The sequence below is a fragment of the Canis aureus genome, chromosome 33 (genome assembly GCF_053574225.1).
Source record: "Canis aureus isolate CA01 chromosome 33, VMU_Caureus_v.1.0, whole genome shotgun sequence".
NCBI lineage: Eukaryota > Metazoa > Chordata > Mammalia > Carnivora > Canidae > Canis > Canis aureus.
In genome coordinates this window covers 2,301,390-2,322,356 of record NC_135643.1, presented here as the reverse complement: position 1 = coordinate 2,322,356, position 20,967 = coordinate 2,301,390, and the positions used below count along the sequence as shown (strand labels likewise).

General features: G+C 37.7%; 1 protein-coding gene across 1 annotated transcript; it reads right to left on the bottom strand.

The window, feature by feature from the left end:
* Nucleotides 1-7,668: 7,668 nt before the first annotated feature.
* On the bottom strand, nucleotides 7,669-13,686 carry CXCL13 (C-X-C motif chemokine ligand 13). The gene is made up of 4 exons (XM_077882600.1): nucleotides 13,545-13,686; nucleotides 11,820-11,952; nucleotides 8,797-8,877; nucleotides 7,669-8,512 (listed from the first exon to the last, which is right to left on the bottom strand). Exons 1-4 carry the CDS (start codon nucleotides 13,606-13,608, stop codon nucleotides 8,458-8,460), a joined length of 333 nt encoding a protein of 110 aa, XP_077738726.1. The 5' UTR covers nucleotides 13,609-13,686; the 3' UTR covers nucleotides 7,669-8,457.
* Nucleotides 13,687-20,967: the final 7,281 nt, after the last annotated feature.

Sequence of the window (20,967 nt, the reverse complement as noted above, 5' to 3'; positions counted from 1 at the left end):
AGCTGGAAGGACAGGGGAAAAGCAAGTTATTGACCAAGAGCACTGGAAAGTTCCAGGGGAAGTCGAGGGATTTACAGTATATAGAATCAGAGGATAATCCCCCTTGTATTTTTTTCTGTTTCCCCACTTTTTTCTTTTTTTTTTTCCTTTTTCTCCTTTTTCCAGTACAACTTGGTTTTAGCCACTCTTGCACTGAGCAAAATGACTAGAAGGAAAAACTCACCTCAAAAGAAAGCATCAGAAACAGCCCTCTCTCGCACAGAGTTACAACATTTGGAGCACAATTCAGCGTCAGAAAGCCAATTCAGAAGCACAGTTATAAAGCTACTGGTGGCTCTAGAAAAAAGCATAAAGGATTCAAGAGACTTTATGACTGCAGCATATAGATCTAATCAGGCAGAAATTAAAAATCAATTAAATGAGATGCAATCCAAACTGGAGGTCCTAACGACGAGGGTTAACGAGGTAGAAGAACAAGTGAGTGACATAGAAGACAAGTTTAGGGCAAGGAGGGAAACTGAGGAAAAAAGAGAAAACCAAAAGATCATGAGGCTAGGCTAAGGGAAATAAATGACACCTCAGAAGGAAAAATCTATGTCTAATTGGGGTTCCCAAGGGCTCCGAAAGGGACAAAGGTCCAGAATGTGTATTTGAACAAATCATAGCTGAGAACTTCCCTAACTTGGGAAGAGAAACAGGCATTCAGATCCAGGAGATAGAGAGATCACCCCCACCCCCCCAATCAATAAAAACTGTTCAACACCTCAACATTTAATAGAGAAACTTGCAAATTCCAAAGATAAAGAGAAGATCCTTAAAGCAGCAAGAGACAAGAAATCCCTAACTTTTATGGGGAGAAGCATTAGGATAATAGCAGACCTCTCCACAGAGACCTGGCAGGCCAGAAAGGGCTGGCAAGATATATTCAGGGTCCTAAATGAGAAGAACCTGCAGCCAAAAATACTTTATCCAGCAAGGCTCTCATTCAGAATAGAAGGAGAAATAAAGAGCTTCCAAGATAGGCAGAAACTGAAAGAATATGTGACCACCAAACCAGCTCTGCAAAAAATATTAAGGGGGACACTGTAAAAGAAAGAGGAAGTCCAAGGACAATCCACAAAAACAGGGACTGAATAGGTATCATGATGACACTAAACTCATATCTGTCATAGTAACTCTGAACGTGAATGGGATTAATGACCCCATCAAAAGGCGCAGGGTTTCAGACTGGATAAAAAAGCAGGACCCATCTATTTGCTGTCTACAAGAGACTCATTTTAGACAGAAGGACACCTACAGCCTGAGAATGAAAGGTTGGAGAACCATTTACCATTCAAAAGGTCCTCAAAAGAAAGCAGGGGTAGCCATCCTTATATCAGATAAATTAAAGTTTATCCCAAAGACTGTAGTAAGAGATGAAGAGGGACACTATATCATACTAAAAAGATCTATCCAACAAGAGGACTTAACAACCATTAATATTTATGCCCCGAATGTGGGAGCTGCCAAGTATATCAATCAATTAATAACCAAAGTTAAGACATACTTAGATAATAATACACTTATGCCTGGTGACTTGAACACAGTGCTTTCTACAATCAAAGGATCTTCTAAGCACAACATCTCCAAAGAAACAAGAGCTTTAAATGATACACTGGACCAGATGGATTTCACAGATATTTACAGAACTTTACATCCAAACACAACTGAATACACATTCTTCTCAAGTGCACATGGAACTTCCTCCAGAATAGACCACATACTGGGTCACAAATCAGGTCTCAACCAATACCAAAAGATTGGCATCATACCCTGCATATTTTCAGACCAAAATGCTTTGAAATTAGAACGAAATCACAAGAAGAAGTTTGGAAGGATTTCAAACACGTGGAGGTTAAGGACCATCGCACTAAAAGATGAAATGGTCAACCAGGAAATTAGAGAAGAGTTAAAAAGATTCAAGGAAACTAATGAGAATGAAGATACAACCGTTCAAAATCTTTGGGATACAGCAAAAGCAGTCCTGAGGGGGAAATACATCACCAATACAAGCATCCATCCAAAAACTGGAAAGAACTCAAATACAAAAGCTAACCTTGCACCTAAAGGAGCTGGAGAAAAAACAGCAAATAGATCCTACACCCAGCAGAAGAAGAGAGTTAATAAAGATTCGAGCAGAACTCAATGAAATAGAGACCAGAAGAACTGTGGAACAGATCAACAAAACCAGGAGTTGGTTCTTTGAAAGAATTAGTAAGATAGATAAACCATTAGCCAGCCTTATTAAAAACAAAAGAGAAAAGACTCAAATTAATAAAACATGAATGAGAAAGGAGAGATCACCACCAAACCAAGGAAATACAAACGATTTTTAAAACATATTATAAACAGCTATACGCCAATAAATTAGGCGATCTAGAAGAAATGGACGCATTACTGGAAAACCACAAACTACCAAAACTGTAACAGGAAGAAATAGAAAACCCGAACAGGCCGATAACCAGGGAGGAAATTGAAGCAGTCATCAAAAACCTCCGAAGAGACAAAAGTCCAGGGCCAGATGGCTTCCCTGGGGAATTCTATCAAACGTTTAAAGAAGAAACCATACCTATTCTACTAAAGCTGTTTAGAAAGATAGAAAGAGATGAAATACTTCCTAAGTCATTCTATGAGGCCAGCATCACCTTAATTCCAAAACCAGGCAAAGACTCCACCAAAAAGGAGAATTACAGACCAATATGAACAGACCCTGATGAACATGGATGCAAAAATTCTCAACAAGACACTAGCCAATAGGATCCAACAGTACATTAAGAAGATTATTCACCATGACCACGTGGGATTTATGCCTTGGATGCAAGGCTGGTTCAACACTCATAGAGCAATCAACATGATTGATCATATCAGCAAGAGAAAAAAAAGAAGAACCATATGATCCTCTCAATAGATGCAGAGAAAGCATTTGACAAAATACGGCATCCATTCCTGATCAAAACTCTTCAGAGTGTAGGAATAGAGGGAACATTTCTCAGCATCTTAGAAGCCATCTATGAAAAGCCCACAGTGAATATCATTCTCAATGGGGAAGCACTGGGAGCCTTTACCCTAAGGTCAGGAACGAGACAGGGATGTCCACTCTCATCACTGCTGTTCAACATAGTACTGGAAGTCCTAGCCTCAGCAATCAGACAACAAAAAGACATTAAAGGCATTCAAATTGGCAAAGAAGAAGTCAAACTCTCCCTCTTCACAGATGATATGATCCTGTGCATAGAAAACCGAAAAGACAACACCCCAAGATTGCTAGTACTCATACAGCAATTTGGCAGTGTGGCAGGATACAAAATCAATGCTCAGAAATCAGTAGCATTTCTATACACTAACAATGAGACTGAAGAAAGAGAAATTAAGGAGTCAATCCCATTTACAAGTGCACCCAAAAGAATAAGATACCTAGGAATAAACCTAACCAAAGAGGTAAAGGGTATATACCCTAAAAACTACAGAACACTTTTGAAAGAAATTGAGGAAGACACAAAGAGATGGAAAAATATTCCATGCTCATGGATTAGAAGAATTAATATTGTGAAAATACAATGTTACCCGGGGCAATTTACACATTTAATGCAATCCCTATCAAAATACCATGGACTTTCTTCAGAGAGTTGGAACAAATCATCTTAAGATTTGTGTGGAATCAGAAAAGACCCGAATAGCCAGGGAATATTAAAAAAGAAAACCATATCTGGGGGCATCACAATGCCAGATTTCAGGTTGTACTACAAAGCTGTGGTCATCAAGACAGTGTGGGACTGGCACAAAAACAGACACAGAGATCAATGGAACAGAATAGAGAATCCAGAAGTGGACCCTCAACTTTATGGTCAACTAATATTCGACAAAGCAGGAAAGACTATCCAGTGTAAAAAAGACAGTCTCTTCAATAAATGGTGCTGGGAAAATTGGACATCCACATGCAGAAGAAAGAAACTGGACCATTCTCTTACACCATACTAAAGATAAGCTCAAAATGGATGAAAGATCTAAATGTGAGACAAGAATCCATCCAAATCCTAGAGGAGAACACAGGTAACACCCTTTTTGAACTCAGCCACAGCAACTTCTTGCAAGATACATCCATGAAGGCAAGAGAAACCGAAGCAAAAATGAATTATTGGGACTTCATCAAGATAAGAAGCTTTTGCACAGCAAAGGATACAGTCAACAAAACTAAAAGACAACCTACAGAATGGGAGAAGATATTTGCAAGTGACATATCGGATAAAAGACTAGTATCCAAGATCTATAAAGAACTTATTAAACTCAACAGCAAAGAAACAAACAATCCAATCATGAAATGGGTGAAAGACATGAACAGAAATCTCACAGAGGAAGACATAGACATGGCCAACATGCACATGAGAAAATGCTCCACATCACTTGTCATCAGGGAAATACAAATCAAAACCACAATGAGATACCACCTCACACCAGTGAGAATGGGGAAAATTAACAAGGCAGGAAACCACAAATGTTGGAGAGGATGTGGAGAAAGGGGAACCCTCTTGCACTGTTGGTGGGAATGTGACCTGGTGCAGCCACTCTGGAAAACTGTGTGGAGGTTCCTCAAAGAGTTAAAAATAGACCTGCCCTACGACCCAGCAATTGCACTGTTGGGGATTTACCCCAAAGATACAGATGCAATGAAACGCCGGGACACCTGCACCCCGATGTTTCTAGCAGCAATGGCCACAATAGCCAAACTGTGGAAGGAGCCTCGGTGTCCATCGAAAGATGAATGGATAAAGAAGATGTGGTCTATGTATACAATGGAATATTCCTCAGCCATTAGAAATGACAAATACCCACCATTTGCTTCAATGTGGATGGAACTGGAGGGTATTATGCTGAGTGAAATAAGTCAATCGGAGAAGGACAAACATATGGTCTCATTCATTTGGGGAATATGAAAAATAGTGAAAAGGAATAAAGGGGAAAGGAGAAAAATGAGTGGGAAATATCAGAGAGGGAGATAGAACATGAGAGACTTCTAACTCTGGGAAACGAACAATGGGTTGTGGAAAGCAAGGTGGGCGGAGGTTGTGGGGGTGACTGGGTGAGGGGCACTGAGGGGGGCACTTGATAGGATGAGCACTGGGTGTTATGCTATATGTTGGCAAATTGAACTCCAATAAAAAATAAAAATAAAAAATAAAAAAAGAGAAACAAAATCACACATGCATGTTAAAACAAATTCATAATACTCAAAAACCAGAAACAACTCAAATGTCCATCAACTGGTGAATGAATCAACTATAGTGTATCTATACAATGTATAGATAGTGTGTCTATTTATTTATTTATTTATTTATTTATTTATTTATTTTTATTAAATAGATTTCTTGGATGGGAGTAAAGAGAACCTATTAATCCTACAATATCTGTCATCTACAATTCAGTGTTTATTTCTTTAACACACACACACATACAAGGGGTTTTATTGTATGTACACTATAGATACAATAGTGTATCTATATACAATGGAATAGGAGTCAGCAACAACAAAAGATAAGTCATTGATACATTCAGTAACATGATGAATTATGTTATCAAAATCTATTGTAAAATGAAAATAGCCAGACAAAAAGAATGCATACTGCATAATTCCATTTATATAACATTCCAGAAAAGACAAAATTATAGGAATGTAACAGGCGCTGGGGTTACAATGAACTGAATGTTTGTGTCTCCTCAAAATTCATATGTTGAAACTACCCCTCAATGTATTAGAAGGCGTGGCCTTTGGGAGATAATTAGCATCAGATGGGTTCATAATGGTGGAGCCCTCATAAATGGGATTACCTTTGAGAAACAATCCTTTCCTTCCAGGGCCCCTATGGTCAGATAGGTGTAAATAGAGCAACTGAAGCTCAATTCACTTGTTAGAGGTTCCCTATATATTCCATTACTAAGAGCTCCCTGTGTAGCTTGGCCTTCTGCTCCTGCATTCCATTTCCCAGAGTTAAACATCCTGCTTTGGTCATCATTACCTTGTGTTCTCTTTGACTCTACTTTACTTTGGATTTTAATTAATTTTTATGTGTAGATTTGTATGTATGGGGCCACTGAATTACCTAAGTCTATCTTACTATTTCACTATTTTCCCTTTCTGAACTCAAACCCACTCAGATCAGCTAAAGATCACTTTTCCTCAGACACTCCATTAACTAGCTCAACATGTCACCCTGTATTTAACTGTGGGTTAAGATCCCTGTCCCAAATCAGGCTGAATATCTCTAAATCTACTGTGATTTTGAGAAGTAGGTACTTGTATGGCAAGAAAAACAAGTTTGGGAACCCTTCCTGGCCCTGTTGTTTTGCTTCTCATCTCACATTTGCCCACTGCCTCCATGCTGCCCTCTCAACCCAAGAGTGGCTTGAAACTTATGGAGCTTTTATTGGCACTGAAAAAATGGTGGACTAGGGGATGAGGTAAGAAATACATTTAGGGATAAGCCAACTTTAGGCAGTATAGTGTCGGGATTAGGATCATTTGCTTAGGAGTACAGGGTTTGATTTCTGGTTTTGCCTCTTGCTAGTTATGTGATCTGAGATAAGTAAATGTCTTATTGCCTCAGCTTCTGCTTTTGTAAAATGCATCTGGTAATGTCTACTCCATATAGAGTTAGCATAGTGTGGTGATTAGAAGCATGAACTCTGCCTGAGTTTGGATTTTGGTTTGCCATTTGGCCTTGGGGAAGTTACTTAACCCCTGTGTAATGGCCAACTTCTATATCTCTGTAAAATTAGGGTTCTTAATGGCTATCAAAATAATAGTACCTGTCTCATATGAAATGGTATTATTTCTTATTTGAGGGTCCTGAATATTCATTTAGCTGCATTCTCGGAGAAGACGAAAATAAAACTAAAGAGGGATGAGATTCCTAACTCTAAAAGGAGAAATCCAAAAAGAGCTAGAATGCAGGATTTTGATGGCAAAAATAACCCCTTGTATGTGTGTGTGTGTTAAAGAAATAAACACTGAATTGTAGATGACAGATAATGTAGGATTAATAGGTTCTCTTTACTCCCATCCAAGAAATCTATTTAATAAAAATAAATAAATAAAAAGAAAAATAAAAGTGGGAGCCAGGTATAGCTTCAAGCCTGGGTGTGCTGGAATGGACCCCCTAAAGTGGCAAAGGGAATGAGGGGTACTAGGACAGCAGAGCTCAGCCCACTGGGAGAGCCCAGCCCTGATGGGACAGACAGGCTGCATCCAGGGAAGGAGAGGATGGAGGTTGGGGGTTTAAGGATCTGCTTCTTCTGTTCATCAAATCCAGTGCAAAACATTGTCAAAGGAAACATTGGAGATTTTGAGAATCAATATTATAAGACAGTGAAAGTAGGTTTTGGTAAGTTTGGAAATTTCTCGTGGAAATAATGATAAGTATATCAAGGAAAAGAGGCTCTCATAGTCAAGCATTTTCCCACTGTGTTATATCAGGAATAACTTTACTTATCTGTCACCACATAATTTAGATCATCTGTAAAAGACAAGCATCATGCAAATGAAAACTAATATGATGAAATCCTACTTTTCATTGTGATGAGTCAGAGAATATCTAAATTTGAGCAAATGCTCCATTAAGAATGAGTTGCTCATAATTAAGTAAAATGTTTACTCAAGTTTATTGAATAGCATTAGATTAATAAGCATTAAAGAATCAGGTACCAGAGACTAAGAAAAAAAGTTTTTGCAAAAGATGTGAGTAAAAAAAGTTCATCAAAGCAAATGTATGAGTACACCTGAATATCAGCTTTTAAATGCTGTTCATGAATATTCTGTGAACTTAACTCTGGGGATCAATTGAGTGTTATTTATTTTTGTCTATGGCAGTAAATTTCATAAAAGAACTCTTTAAAGGTAGGACCCCATTTCTCTCAATAGTGAGCTTTCAAATGGAAGATCTCTGCTATGAGAGACCTCTGTCTCATAAAGTTCTATGGGTTTCCTAGGCAAGTTTCAAGTCCCCGATGGATGTCTACTTTTCTTGTAAAATGATTGAAGTGAATTCCATCATGTCCTTCTTAACTCAAGCCACATCTTCATATTTGAGGTTTAATTTTTTATTCCCTCATCTTCTAGGAGAATTTAGCACTAAACAATAGGTAAACTATTAAAAGAAACCTATGTGACTTATTACTAAGCAACTATCCTCAAAGAAACTTTCCTCCATGATGAATAAGAATGCAAAGCCCAAGTATACAGGGTACTATATTTTTTAAAAATCCCAACTTGACCCCATCAGCTTCTGTAGGGCTATTTTTACATGCATTTTCATGCTTGCTTATATGGGGAAGTTCTTTTTCTTGGAAAGATTCATCAAAATACAAAACTAAAACCTAGAGCAGGTTCAGGGTGGAATACAGGTGTCCTTAGTGAGGATATTGGCATCAGTTGATTCTTTTCTTCAGCACTGGAGCTGGTTGAGTTGAAGTAGCATTTTTTCTGTAAAAAAAACAAAAACAAGAGACTTATGTTTAGAGAAAGTCTTACTAGAAACTGGCTTTTCCTTAAAGATGTCAAAAAAGGAATATTGTACCTATTGGCTCCCAATTTAGTTTATTGAGCTACTGAAATTGGTTACCCTTACTCATTTGAAAAGTAATAGTGAAAAAAGGTATTTGCCTTAGGAATTTCTCATAAATATAAAATTGCCTCCACTTTGCCCATTAAAGGGAAAACCTTCAGTACATATTGGAATCTGAAAGCCCATGTTATGCCTGACTTACTTCTGTAATATTTTGTTTAGTTTTTGTGTCCATTTGATGGGAGGGTTCAAGCATACAACTGACTTATTCTTCTTCCAAACTCTGGGGGAAAAGAAACAAAAATAAAAATAAAGCATCGTTATATTTTAGTCAATCCTACACTTAAAGAGAGTTAAGTATAAAAATATTCCTGGATGAAGTGAAATTGGAGGTGGGCAGTTTAGCATCTGAAGTATGTGATTTACAGTGTGAAATCTGAGGAATGAGGAAAACACCATTTGCAGAATGGTCGTGTGTGAACCAGTGGAGCTGAAGATGAAGTTTATAGAATCTCACATGTCAGGGGTTAATGCTTTGCTGACAGTCTTTACATGAATTGGAGGTGGACCAAATAGCTGACTCCAAGATTGGCTCACTTTGAAATCTATATCACAATATCTTCAAAATGTATTTGTCCATTGAGCTTGGGAGAACAAAATAAATTATAGAAAACACTCTCTTGAGAAAATTTTATTTGAAAAAAAATTCAATGAAATTTAATGTAGGAGAGCGACATTTGCATTTTGTTGAACCTCTAGTTAGTCTTTCACTGCTGTAAGAGATTCAACAACAACAAAAACAACAACAATAATTAATAGCTAATATTGATCAGGTGCTTATAGTGTGTCAATTGCTATGCTCAGCAGGTAACATAAATTATCTCAATTTCACACAAATCCTGTACAAGAGAACTATTATTTCCTTGCATTCATATGAGAAACTTGAGGTTTAGAGAATTTAAATAACTTTTCCAAAACTACACAACAAATGCAATGGTAGAGCAGCATCCAAATGAAGGTTACCTGCCTCCAGAACCCACACTTTTAGCCACCAATCTACATGGGCAGAATCTGAATGGTTATCAGTGCTGGACACGGTGCCAAATGTTTTATCTGCAGTGGAAGACATGAGGTCTCCCAGGTATAGCAATCTGGGACACTCAACTCTCTAACGGGATGGACTTTGAACAAAACAATTTCTTCATATTTACCTTAGTTATGAAATAACAGATAGCAAGGATCCACCCATCTAGCTTTGAAACTCTACCCTACTAAATGGATCTTAGAGAGGTCAGAGATCATAGCACTGTTAGATTCTTGAGCTGAACCTTCCAATTCAGTTTCTAAGTTTATGATGGAAAATAGATTTCTGACCATCTGAACTCATAATATTTTTATCCGATTGTTATGAGTTTCTCATAATTTCCAGGTTTTGTTTCCATATCTGATTAAAATTCAGAAACAAATTTGGTGAGAAGATTTAAAATCAAATTTAGTTAGAACCTTTATTGGTGAAGACATTAGGAAAAGTATAATGCCTTTTTAATGAAAAATTTTCATACATATTTTTAGAATCCCACATTTCTTTTTTATAAGTTGAATACAACTAGTGCAAGAAAGATTCATAGCAAAATGGAACAAACAAAAAGCAGTTGCTTACAAATGTATCAAAAGTCTAAAGAAGTCCAAAGGAAGAGCTGTTAATGAAAATGAAGTCAGGGATGCCCTAAGAAAGATGCTTTAACTAATACTTCAAGGTGTTGTCACAGGTGGTGACAATATGGTTCATGATAGATATAGGAAGGAGAAATCAAAGTTCCAAGTAGTGATACACAAAAGATCTATAGGCTTTATTTAAAATATTAAGTGTAACAATCCAGCATTGCTTGTACCTCTATTCTATGCTAGGTAAGGGATAAAGCACTGGGAGGAGAGAAACAAATAAATCTGATCCCTGTCTATAGAGAACTTATTTTGTGGTGGGAGTGAAAGGAGAGAGAGAGAGAGAGAGAGAGAACCACAAACCTGATTACTTCAATATGGTGATGCTATAATAATCACGGCTAACATTTACTAAACATTTATTACATTTATTACTGTGATTTATTACTGTGCTGGACATTTTACTAGGGGCCTTATATGCAATGTGTAAATTCTCATTTGATGTGCCAAGTGCTATGATAGAAGTATCAACAGATTGCTCTAAAGTACTGAAAAGGAAGGGTCACAGAAACAACATTTCAGTAAAAGAAAATACCTACTGAATTTCTTGCAATCATTACTGTCCCCTTAGCCTAACTCTTCAATCAAAGATGATCTTAAAGCTAAAGGACACTTCTATAAAACAGATGTTTGGACTAAGAACTGTTGTGGATACTTATTTTCTTGCTCTTTAACTTCTGGGGAACAAAGTGTTTACTTCTGCTGGCAATTTGAATTTGGTAGAGGAGAGAAGAGGCTTGATGGGGTAACACCTGGCAGAGTCCTGGTTCTGTCCCTTTCTAGTGATATGCCTTAGTTAACCTCCCTAAGTCTCAGTTTCTGCTTCTATAGAGGAGTGATAACAGTAGACATAACTTAATTGGGCTGTTAAAGGACTAAGATGGGTGAATGTGCACAAAGCACTTAGCTCAGGACCCCTGCAAAGTAGGTACTTAATATTACTGAGTCTTATTATTATCTTGAGAATTGTTAGCAACTCTCAAAGTAAATCACTTTGAGATTCTTGCGTAAGAATACTATGCTGTATACCTGAAACTAATGCAATATTGTGTGTCAACAGTACTTAAAAAATACTATATGGTTGGGCAGCCCCAGTGGCCTAGCGGTTTAGCGTCGCCTTCAGCCCGGGGTGTGATCCTGGAGACCCACATCAGGCTCCCTGCCTGGAGCCTGCTTCTCCCTCTGCCTCTCTCTCTTTTTCTCTCTCTCTGTGTCTGTCATGAATAAATAAATAAAATCTTTTAAAAAATACTATATGGAAACATTTGATCTGATTTTCTTTTGTGTGTGTGTGTCTTTTTTTTAATTTAAGTTTGATTTGCCGACATATAGTATAACACCCAGTGCTCATTCCATCAAGGGCCCTCCTCAGTGTCCGTCACCCGGTCACCCCATTCCCCCCCGCCCCGGCCTCCCCTTCCATAACCCTTTGTTCGTTTCCCAGATTTGATCTGATTTTCATGGGGAGAATAGAATAACATACATTTTTCTCCTGCAACTTACATGATTTCTCTTTTTGGGCACCCATTCCCAGGAGGGAAGATCTGAAGCCTTTCAATGAGCTGGATGGGGATAATGCCTGAGATCTCTTGGATGCATTTACACTTTAAATTTGTGTTGTAGGCCTCCAGAACACCTGCAAACACAATCAGATATTTTAATCCCTTTGGTATAATTTGAATTTAATTACTAATCTTTCATACAGAGCATTTGAAGATTTAAAAATTTTAAGTCAGCGCTTTCACCCAGATGCTTTTAGTTTGTGTATTTCTGCCTGTCTTGGTTTATTTTCAAATATTGTCTACCAAAATCTTAAAAATAAAATTAGCTTTCTAAAAACATAACACTTATTGAAATTAGTAGTGTTTACTGGTGCTCAGGTAATTATCTAAATAATAAAATTTAAGAACCACCACTACGGGGACTTAAAACTCAGTTTAATTAATACAGTGTAAAGTCAACTGATCTTCCCTCCAAACACATAAAAACCAAAGATATGAATTCCTTACAGTGTCCCCAGAGCAATAAGAAGCTGTAACAGAGTTCTTGTTCTTATCATGTTCAAACCAACCCCTCTCCCCCGTCTCTCTGAGGAACTTACATGGAAGATATTTTTTGTTTTTGTATAATATGCTGGTCCTCCATATGTTGCAAATCATTACCAACCAAAGGCCAATAATAAAAACTCAAGATTATTTTTATTCACAACACAGGTCATTAGTACTAGATACTTTTATAAGTAATCTAGGTCATTAGTACTAGATACTTTCATAAGTAATCTATTTCAGGTATTTTAATGAATTCCACCCTCTTTAAACTTATTGCCTACCACCATGCTTGACATGCTTCACCCCAAATAAAAGAGACCTGGCTCCCAAGGCATTTTTAGTTTGGAGGAGAAAACCAATGAACAAAGACTGAAATGTCACAGAACATTGTATTTTACACCCAAGATGGGATGCATAATAGAGGAACTTGCCAGGGTAATGGGAAAGCTTTATGGAGTAAAGGAAGGCAAAGGTCTTGAAGAATAAAAATAGCATGTGAAGCAAATTAAAATTGAAAAACAATTCCTTGTACCTTAAGAACAAAAATTGGTCTTTTACACCTGAGCAGAGTATATCATTCTGTACATGCCTCGGATTTCTTCAGCTATATAAAAACATACAATTTCAATTAGATATTTATCTATTTATGCAAACACAGTCACCCAATTTAGACTTAGAAGTTTGCTTCTTTGCAGAAAGCATGGACTGAAGTACCCGTGTTGTGCTTACAATGGCTCATGTCAAAGCCTAGCGGTATAGAATTGTGCCAAACATTCCCTGCAGGAGACCAACCAGTTGAGGTCAATTATCTTTAAACCTTATAAATGGTTTAGTCATAAGGGGTAGCATTGAAAGGCAGAGCAAAGAATATATACACAGAAAGAATTAGTTGTAGCAGAGCTGAATCTGAAAAAGACCAGGAATAGATAAACCAAGTATAAGTCTCATGGACACTGGATTTCAGTATTTCCCTCTATGGATAAGAATCTTAATGTTACATGCTTCTAGCCTCTAAGAGTTAAATCTCTAAGCACCTTACTTTTAGAAACCTAGGAGCAGTTGAGTAGTATCCCCCCCAGTCATATTGCTCCCCATTTTCTAATTAAAAAAGAAAAAGAAAGAAATGGTTGAAGACTATTTCTGCACAAAGCACAATGACAAGGTAAGTGAAAGTTCTCACCATGGACAGCAGGGAGGCTGCAGACCAGCAGCATGAGAAGCAGAGATCCCAGGGTGAACCTCATTCTGCCTCAAGGTGGAGTTCAGACTTCAGCTCTGGGTCTAAACTGTGGGCTCTGAGCACGGGGACTTCTATTTATTTATGCCAGTGAGGGCCCTCCCACCGCCTTTGTCTCCAATAGGTCAGCTGTGTCATCATTTTTAAAAGTCCCCAAATATTGCTGAGCTTGCTTTTTTTGAACTCCCCTTGCAAATTTTATGAATTGGCTTCAGAGCACTATAAGCGTAATGAAATATTTCTTGATAATGTAGACTATAAATGGCAGGGATGCTGCAGAAATTTGAGGGTGGGAAGAGGGAAAAGACATCAGACTGGCATTTGCACAACACACTCTTTAGGATCCTTCTCTGTGATCGTAGTTTTGATTTCTACTTTCAGTGAAGGGTCAGAAGGCTTTCTCAATGAATTTGAATAAGTGCGCCAGGAAATTAGGGACTCTGTCAAGCACATCCTTGTGCCCCTGTCCCTTGTAAGAAAGTCTATCCTTTGGCAGATGCTCAATAAATATTTGCAGATCTAATGAATGTTTCCTTATGTATAGATTTCTATGCTGACTAGGTTACAGTTTTTCTACCAGACTTTCCCACCTTTTATTTCATTATCTGAAATATATAATTTATCTGAAATATATAATTACTTGTGTAATTTGACCATTGTGGAAATCCTGGACAGGGTACGTGTCTCCTCATTGGTGTGCCTGTGTCTTGATGAAGGAAAGGAGGCAACAGCTTTGAGGAAGAGAATCTTTCTGTCTCTGGTATGCAGGTTCTCGAGTTTGAAAGCCAGGTGTCAATGGAGGGTGTCATTAAAATTTCATCAGATGCTAAAGTCAATATGTGGGTTGGTCCCTTGGGAAGCTGATGCTAAGATGGATGTTAGAGTAAAAGAAGTTTCTTTTGTTGTTGTTTTCAAAATGACTCCTGTGATAGATAAAAGCGGGAGCGTAGGTAGGCAGGGAGAGCCTCAGACTGCCAGGCTGATCCAAAGCAGTCTGCCACAAATTAATGGGGATATCTTGAGAAAAGAATGTCTACTCGAAGAGCCCCACCATGGGCAGAAGTATCCAGGTCCTACCACCCCTGCCATGCTCAGTCATTGGAGCTTCTCAGAAACATCATGGTCTCTGGTAGAATGCTCAAGCAGATCCTGGGGATGTTAACAGCTGCAGGCTGTCAGCTAACCGTACTTCTCACGGCTGGCCAGCAAGTTTCTTTAAGGGAGATCTGATCAATGATCCTCCGGGGCTGTCACACAGGGTCATTAACTAGAGGTTAAGAGCACAAACTATGGAGTCACCCAGTCAATGACTTTGGACAGGTCACTTAATTTATCTATGGCTCCTATTTACCAGTTTTCACTTGGGGATAATACTAATTTTAAAGGGCAGCCCTGGTAGCTCAGCGGTTTGGAGCTGCCTTCGGCCCAGGGTGTGATCCTGGAGACCCTGGATCGAGTCCCACGTCAGGCTCCCTGCATGGAGCCTGCTTCTCCCTCTGCCTGTGTCTCTGCCTCTCTCTCATGAATAAATAAATAAAATAATAAAAAAAAAAAAATACTAATTTTAAAGGATTGTTTGGAGAATGAAATCATACAGTACATGTAGAGTTCTTGGTAGTGTGCCTGACACATGTAATATATTCAATAGATAGCCTTTTTGTGCATTCATCCATCTATCCATCCATTATCAATTAGGTCTTGACTAATTTCTACTCTAAAACCCACATGTACACACTTCAAAGGTAAATATCCCTAGGATAAACCACCATCTGGTTTATCTTTTCAAAATCTGCTTGGTCTTCTTCATTGTTTCTCCTAAATCACGACTGCTCTTCTTTTTGCCTTCTCATACTTTTGCTGACTCACAGACACAAACACATGTACTTGTGTACACACACATCTAAACACCGTAATACACCAAAATTTGTTCCTTTGAAAACAGCCAATTTCTGACCATGTCTCATTCATTTTACCCTTGTACAATTTGATCTTGGGATGCAAGTATAGCAGTTTTACATTTGCCTCTGTTATATGTACCATATATCTCCCTGTTAGAGCAAAAATGAGTAATGCTGACAATAACAGGAAGAACATAGCAACAAAGGTCCTGAAGAGGACTCTGAATAAATCTAGGAAATTCTACAGTTGGATCTTGTTAAAATAGGATCAGTGGGTCAAGGAGCTAATTCTAGAGCAATTCTAAAGTTTGATTTTGGTCCTTTTAATGCCCAGAATTCCGGATCTAGCTTATACTGACTAAAGGAGTCTTATATCTGCCTGCCCAAGATGGGACTGGAGGTTGGGCAGATTTCTGATAGCCAGATGATTCTAGAAGCTTCAAGTATGACTCTCCATGATCTCATTTATAGCAGGGGGCAAAAATTGCAAAGAGTCTGAATCCAAGAAAAATATTTGAGCCCAATGGATTTAGGGCCCAAAGGGATTTTATTTTTAAAATAGCTCTTATAGATACTTTTGTTTAAAAACAAAAACTATGTGGTGCCTGGGTGGCTTAGTAGGTTTAACGTCTGCCTTTGGCTCAAGTTATGATCCCAGGGTCCTGGGATGAGTCCCCAAGTGGGGCTCCCCACTCAGGGGGGAATCTTCTCCCTCTTTCTCTGTCCTTCCCCCTCTCATTTTGCCCCTTTCCCTCTTCCTGCTCCTGCTCCCACTGCTCCTGCTCCTCCTGCTTACTGCTCTCTCTCAAATAAATAAATAAAATCTTAAAAAAAACCCCACAAATGTGATGAGCACTGATTGTTATACACAACTGATGAATTATTGAATACTACACCTGAAACTACTGATGTACTATGTGTTGGCTAAATGAATTTAAATAAAAAATAAAATCAAAGTAAAAAAACATAAAAACATATGCCTTGATTTATAACCTGATTTTTATGATCAGATATATGAAAACAGGGAAAATGAGAAAATTATGAGGAGGGCTTTTCACCCTGACTTTGGAAATAAACTGGATTTTCTCCCCACACCAAGAAAAACTGAGTAGTCTTGAGCATCTTGGTACTCATGGTCCATGGACTAGCACCATCAGCTTCACCTGAGAGGTTGTTAAAAATGCAGAATATCAGGCCATTTTAACAGGATCCCTAGGTGATTTAAATGCACCTTAGTCTGAGAAGCACTGGTAGCAGAGCATGAGTCACATGCATATTCAAATTGTATGCAGAGAAATGTTTGCCCAAGTCATCTTCTCAGGGTTTTGATGTACAAATCCCTCAGAGTGTACAGGACAAACGTGCCCATGGACAGCTAGCTGTAGACCAGTGATATCCATAAGAAAGACATTCTCAGGATATCAAAAAATGAAATGTCACTAAAATAGAGAGGTAGCAAAACTGGCCAAAATATCTACCATTCTAGCTAGCCAATAGGCATTGAACAGAGGACCTATCATAAAGTTAAAAATGATTAAAGGATAAAATTCTTATAATTTTAAGTAGTTTGTAATATAATAGAAGATAAGACAAAGGCCACTCTGATCAAATTGAGAACATTTTCTTGCCATTAAAAACATTATTAAAAAAGCAACTCAAATTAAAAACAGTAACTTAACTCATTCCATTAACGAATGTTTTATCCTGCTGAAAATCTGATATCTATTTGCTTCCAACAGATTGCTGGCAGGTTCTGAAATCAGACTATCTGGGTTTGTATCCCCCTGCACTTACTTGCCCTATTATAATACTCAAGGCTCAGTTCTTCCTGCATTAATTGTATTAATTATTATAATATCTTCTTAGAGAGTTCTATAAGGAACATACTGCCAGGAAAGTGCTTTGCTCAGTATTTGGGCAAATAGCAAACACTAATAAATGCTAGTTTTTTTTACCTTTATGAAAATACGAAAATGTATTAGTTTTAAATTTTTCTATTTTAATTTAATTTAAGTTTATTTTATCGTGGTAAGAATGCAGCATGAGATCTACTCTTTTAACAAATTTTTAAGTGTACCATACAGTATGGTTGACTATAAGTACAATGTACAGCAGATCTTTGTATCTTATTTATATATATATATATTTTTTTTATGAAGTAACTTTGACTTAGTTTGTATGTCAAGCTCCTGATATGAATTAAAATGTCATTTAGGTTTCCGTTGGACATTTATGATACCTTGAATTTAAAGGTCCCCCGGTCAAAAAGCTGTTCCTCTTTGAAACTGGTCACCCACACTTTCTTTTTTACCCACTTTCAACAAAAATATTGATCTATTTTCCCTAAGGAGGTACCCATGAAAGTTTGTATTAGTTACAAATGTACTGAAGTCTTACAAAGAAGGCGTCTTACCTTTCATCATCAATTTGATCTCAACTGAATTGCCTACAACAGTCTGTTGTTCACCAGATAATGACTTTAAGACCTGTATCTGTAGAAAAGGTATTTTTCAAATGTAGTTAAATTACCATTTCAAGTTTTGTTCGAGTTCAGCTCAAAAATAGTGAATCCCGGACAAAGCTAAAATGAGCCCAAAACTCTTTTCCTACTATTAGGATGATGATTTGCCAGAAGATTGCTAGGTGGCAGCATTACTTACAAAAACAGCTTGCTGGAAGGGAAAGGCCTATCTTCAGGTAAAGACCATTCATTGCTGATAAGAGGGCTGTGTTACATATTATTTCAACATTCAAATTAGATATTTGATTTGGTTTATTGCTTTTTAAAAATATATTGAGGTTTGAGATTTTTTGAGTAGGTTGAAATGTTAATCAAAGAGGAGAGAAAAACCCCTAAAAATCTGAAGTAATCTAACAAATTCTGAGCCAAATCCAACTTCCTGGCCCCAAAGTTTGCAAAATCAGATGCATCAGTTCCCTGGCAGGCAATCACATTAGACCTCAGTAGAGCTGGGTGCAAACTTTCTGCAGTTAGGAAGTTTTCAGAGAATAGTGAGGCTACCACACACCAGTGTCAAAGTGTAGTTAAGTTTTTCAGCCTCTTAAAGCACAGCACAGTGAACATTAACAAATAGTCCGCTTCTTTCTTTCATTCAGATTCCATAATATACATATTATTTCATCATCTGCCCTTTCCACTGAGCATATCTCTATGTTAGAACTATGTATTGAGTCCTTGATGTTATAAATAAAATTCAGTGGTTGAATTTTCCAGCAAGAGCTCCCCTATTTATTTTTGAAAGTTTTCAACATATCTCTGTTCTTTTAATAACCACTGGTCCTGAGACCTCAGGTGCCCCCAGGCAATCCCCTTGGCCTCACATTCCTCTTTGTCAGTATCTTCCCTTTTTCTAACCAGACGTTAAGGTCCTCTTCTCACTGGACACACTCTCCTTAGGCAAGCATGTCTTTTCCCTGCTTCAAATTTAGATGCAACTCCACTCACATTGGTATCTATCCAATAGCCTACTGGCCATTTCTTCATGGAGATCTCTAAGATCTCTCCAGCCCATCATATTCAAAACTGAACTTAGTTTCTCCAAAATCTGCTCTACCTCCAGTATTCTCAGTCTTAGTAAATGGTATTATCATCCACCCAGTTGCACAGAAGCCAGTGAATCATCTTTCCTTCATTTATCTTAATCTTGTTCTCCAAAGCTGCCATTTGTATCCGTTAAAGTGTCTTGGCTTTGTCCACTTTTCTCCACTCTCATTGCTACTCCCTATTCTAAGCCACCATTGTCTGTTGTTAGGCCTATTACAATAGCCTGCTAACTGCTCTCTTCCCATCCTATTTTATGCAAGGACTCCAGTTTTGGATTCTAAATGAATATTCCCTTTCTCATTAGCAGTCCCTGAATATTTTCTATGTTTTTCTTTAGCTCTACTACTATGGCACTATTTCTATTTATTCTTAGTAAATAGAAATAGATGGGCTAGAGATGGAACGTGAATATTTTTTGAAGCTTAGAATTGGGCAATACCCTACCTCCTCCTGAGTAGAACATATTTACTGTGGATTCTCAACTTATTGGTATATAATGAAGAAAAATATCCCCAATAATCTTGACTCTACTATATTGACACTCACTTTCCTGGTTTGTAGGACATCTTTCACCTAGCATAATATCCTCTGGATACATCCATGTTGTTGCAAATGGCAAGATCTCATTCTTTTTATGGCTGAGTAATATTCCAGTGTGTGTGTGTGTGTGTGTGTGTGTGTGTGTGTGTATCTTTAACCATCTGTGGATGGACACTTGGATTACTTCTATATATTGCCTATTGTAAATAATGCTGCAATAAAATAGGGATATATATAGCCTTTTGATTTGTAATTTCATTTTCTTTGGGTAAATACCCAGTAGTTGAATTGTTGGATCATATATTATTTCCATTTTCACTTTTTGCATGGAATCTCCATACTGTTTTCCACAGTAGCTGTACAAGTTTGCATTCCCACCAATAGAGCTCTAGCTTTCCCTTTTTTCTACATCCTTGTTGACACTTATTATTTCTTCTCTTTTGGATGCTAGCCATTTGGACAGGTGTGAGGTGATAGCTCACTGTAGTTTTGATTTGCATCTCCCTAATGATTAATGACGTTAAGCATCTTTTCAAGTGTCTGTGCCCTCTTTGTATAGAAAAATGTCTTTTCAGATCCTCTGCCCATTTTTAAGTTGATTGCTTGTTTTTTGGTGTTGAGTTTTATAAGTTCTTTACGTATTTTGGATATTAATCCCTTGTCAGATATATCATTTGGAATATCTTCTCCTATTTAGTGGGTGGCCTTTTCATTTTGCTGATGTTTTTCTTCGCTGTGCAAAAGCTTTTTGTTTTGGTGTAATCCCACTAGTTTAATTTTGCTTTTGTTTCCCTTCCTTCAGAATATATATCTAGAAAAATGCTGCTAAGGCCAATGTCATAGAGATTACTGCCTAGGTTTTCGTTCAAGAGTTTCATGGTAAGTCAATCGGAGAAGGACAATCATTATATGATTTCACTCATATGGGGAATATAAGAAATAGTGAAAGGGATTATAGGGGAAAAGAGGGAAAATGAGTGTGAAAATTAGAGAGAGAGACGAACCATGAGAGACTCCTAATTCTGGGAAATGAACAAGGAGAAGTGGAAGGGGAGGCGGGTCGGGGGATGGGGTGATTGGGTGACGGGCACTGAGGAGGGCACTTGATGGGATGAGCACTGGGTGTTATACTATATGTTGGCAAATCAAACCTCAATTTAAAAATATTTTAAAAAGAGTTTTATGGTTTTAGATCTCACACTTAGGTCTTTAATCCATTTTGAGTTTGTTTTTGTATATTATGTGAGAAAGTTTCATTCTTTTGGATGTAGCTGTCCAGTTTTCCCAGAACCATTAATTGAAGAGACTATCTTTTCCCCATTGTATATTCTTGCTTCTTTTGTTATATATTAGTTGACCATGT

What these genes read in the sequence shown, in the direction of transcription:
- CXCL13 (XM_077882600.1), bottom strand. Translation starts at nt 13,608, where the DNA reads ATGAGGTTCACCCTGGGATCTCTGCTTCTCATGCTGCTGGTCTGCAGC. An exon ending in CAGCCTCCCTGCTGTCCATG is followed by an intron (nt 11,953 to 13,544) that starts GTGAGAACTTTC and finishes TTGTGTTTGCAG; the next exon opens with GTGTTCTGGAGGCCTACAAC. An exon ending in CTAAACAAAATATTACAGAA is followed by an intron (nt 8,513 to 8,796) that starts GTAAGTCAGGCA and finishes TTTTTTTTACAG; the next exon opens with AAAAAATGCTACTTCAACTC.